General features: G+C 49.2%; 1 protein-coding gene across 1 annotated transcript in view; it reads left to right on the top strand.

The window, feature by feature from the left end:
• The window catches only part of C1QTNF2 (C1q and tumor necrosis factor related protein 2), an 8,625-nt gene extending 5,779 nt beyond the window's left edge, over positions 1-2,846 (top strand). Inside the window, exons 3-4 of the mRNA XM_009701806.1 lie at positions 671-919; positions 2,233-2,846. Of these exons, the coding sequence (XP_009700108.1) occupies positions 671-919; positions 2,233-2,846 (863 nt within the window). The remainder of the gene's footprint in view (positions 1-670; positions 920-2,232) is intronic.
• The last annotated feature ends 277 nt before the right edge of the window (positions 2,847-3,123 follow it).

Here is a 3,123-nt window from a genome sequence, read left to right as displayed (position 1 = left end):
CCCGGGGGGGGGGCTGCAGCGGGGCCGGTCACGGCGGCAGGGACGGCTGCACCCCGACACCGAGCCAGAGACTCGGGTGGTTCGGCTGCAGGTGGGGCAGCGCCGAGGAGGATCGGGACACGCTCAGCTAGCCAAGAGGCTCAATTCGTACTGTCAGGCAAAATGCAGTAAGGACTGCCTTAGCCCAAAGCTTCCACAAGCCCATCTTCTAAATTCAGCCCTGCATCACACGATGGGTTTTGTGCTTGGTAAGAAACTCCAGTGACCCAGCCTCAAGGCAGATCTTTCTCGGGAATTTTACACCAAAACCCTTTCTCCTTCCTTCACTCTGCTAATCACAAGCAGCTGCTTTCTGCACCCCTCTGCCATTGCTACTTGGGTTTCAGGGGAAAGCAGGCCCAGGGAACAAAAAAGAGGGATGGCCACATATATGGACTTAGACAAGGGCAAGTTTGGAAAAAAAAAATAAAATTAGTCAGACCTAGAAAACTCCACAAGCCAAATCCTTGAATTCATGTCACGCCAAAACAAACAGCTCCCCCACCCTGCCAAAAAAAAACCCCAGTTATCTCCCATTTTCACACAGGTCTCTACCACGCATCATCCCAGTGGCCGTACCCGCACACGCTGCCTACCACACATAACAGCCGCCTCCCATCCCTTCTTACAGGCTGTGCCATGATCTCCGCTGTCCTCCTCCTCTGGACCGTGCCCTGTGTGGCAAACCACATCCTTGGGGGCTTTGCCAAGGGAGCGCTGCAGGAAGGTCCCCAGCTGGCCTGCAGCCTGCCGGGACCCCCTGGGCCACCCGGACCCCCCGGTGCACCCGGGGCTCCAGGGACGGTTGGCAGGATGGGTTTCCCAGGCAAAGATGGCAAGGATGGCAAGGACGGGGATAAAGGCGAGCACGGCGATGAAGGTAAGAGAAAAGCACTTCTTAACACAAGGGTAAAATGTAATAGCAATAGTGCAACAGCCCAGGTAACAGCAACCTGCCACCCCAAATCTGAGCCCCAGGACAGACAACATCTCATAGGAAACTCTCCTAGAAATTTCCACTCTCCCCCCTCCAACATCTCACATTTGTCAGCTCCTGCCAGGGGGGTTCAGACTCGCGTTATTTGCTGATAGCATCTTCATGCTGTATGCAATTCCTATTGACTTATTTCGTTATGAGAGGGAGATTTCCCCTGTTCTGATATATGCTCTCTAGATGAGATAAAGTGGTGCTTTCCAACTCCTGCTCTCAAGCGAAACAAAGTTAGGGGAAAAAATTAAGTACTTACTCCCCAGAGTAGCCTAGCTGGTGACAGGCACTGCTCTGACCGTGCTTAATCTAAATTAAAGCAAACAACCACCTTTCTGTAATCCTGAGCTGGGGCTCTCCTTTAGATCCAGCCTTACAGTCGGGAAGCATCAGGACCAGCTGTGGTGAGAAGACAGTGATTTCCCCTTGCCACACTAGAGTGCACTCCTGATTCAGCCTAACACCAGCCTGCCAAAGCTGCATCTTGTTCTCTTCTCCCACCCCAAAACAGGGAATCCAGAGAACAGGTTTTCACCCACAGCTGCATTCAAGTCTAGTCTTGCTACAGCAGGTCAAGAGACAGGGTATAATCCCCATGAATTCGTCTTCTATCAGACACTACCACAATCAGCACTCATCAGCAGTTTCAGCATCATTGTGACAGCCCAACTCGCTTCCCATCTCAAGGCAATCCCTGCACCAGGCGTCTTCTGGTTCATGACTGATTCATCCCCCAGCCAGGCTGTGCTTTTTACTACACCTAGATTTTTTTTTTTAAAGAAGTTTCATGTTAAATGAGGAAAAAAATGAGATTAAAAGTACTCTGCCTGCTCAAAGTTAGGTTTCAAAAGCTTCACAAATCCGTCCTATTCCTGAAAAACCCAAACATTTAAAGCTTGTTCTTGGCTAGCTTTATAATTAAATACTCCTTTTTCTCAAGTGAGCCAGATAATTGAACCAGCCTTTTGGTCCTTAAAAGGGACAGACGGTCCTGCTCCCAAGCCCCACTGTTATCATGCCAACTACCTACCTACCACGGTTAGTCAGTCCTGACAAATGTCCAGTCCCTGGTGGTATTTCATGGGGATCCTCAGCAGCAAGGTTTTCCTCCTAAATGAAGATATACTGCTGCAATGATACAACCTGTTTCCACTTGCCACGTCATCGCTTTCACTGAAAAATTTACAAGGTTATTTGTCTTCTAGGTCCACAAGGCAGAACAGGAAACCCTGGCAAGCCAGGACCGAAGGGGAAAGCAGGAGCTATTGGCAAGGCAGGCCCACGAGGGCCCAAGGGTTTGAAGGGTAATCCTGGAAAAAATGGGGCACCGGGAAAGAAAGGGCCCAAAGGGAACAAGGGCGAGACTGGGATGCCAGGACCCTGCACCTGTAATGCCAACAAAGCCAAATCTGCTTTCTCGGTGGCAGTCTCAAAGAGCTACCCAAGGGAAAGGCTGCCCATCAAATTTGACAGGATCCTGATGAATGAAGGAGGACATTACAATGCTTCCAGTGGGAAATTTATATGCAGCATCCCAGGTATTTACTACTTCACTTACGATATCACTTTGGCCAACAAACATTTGGCCATTGGCTTGGTCCACAACGGGCAGTACCGGATCAAGACTTTTGATGCCAACACTGGGAACCATGACGTTGCCTCTGGATCAACCATCCTTTCTCTGAAGCAGGAGGATGAGGTATGGCTGCAGATCTTTTACTCCGAACAAAATGGGCTCTTTTATGATCCCTACTGGACAGACAGCTTATTTACTGGCTTCCTGATATATCCCGATCAAGATTATCTCAATGAAATATAGGATGAGAAACTGGCCTGTGGGGAAAATTAGGAAATGCATGAGACGTCTGTCCAGCAAAGTGTAGCCTGTACATGGATGTGTGTGGGATTACCATACGATTCCACATTTTTGGCGCTAACCGCCTGTATTGGCTATTTAGATATTTACTTGATGTCACCTGCTAGTCCACAGGGTACCAGGACCAGTAGGACTTGCCTTTAAGCAGCCTCATGAATCTCTAAATCTCAAAGCCATCCGTTATGTTTCCATGATGATTCCAACATGCCATGGACACGAA

This window comes from Cariama cristata, unplaced genomic scaffold, assembly GCF_000690535.1.
Source record: "Cariama cristata isolate BGI_N322 unplaced genomic scaffold, ASM69053v1 scaffold37626, whole genome shotgun sequence".
Taxonomy (NCBI): Eukaryota; Metazoa; Chordata; class Aves; order Cariamiformes; family Cariamidae; genus Cariama; species Cariama cristata.
Note: the sequence above shows the minus strand (reverse complement) of the source record. Positions and strands in the feature narration are given on the sequence as shown.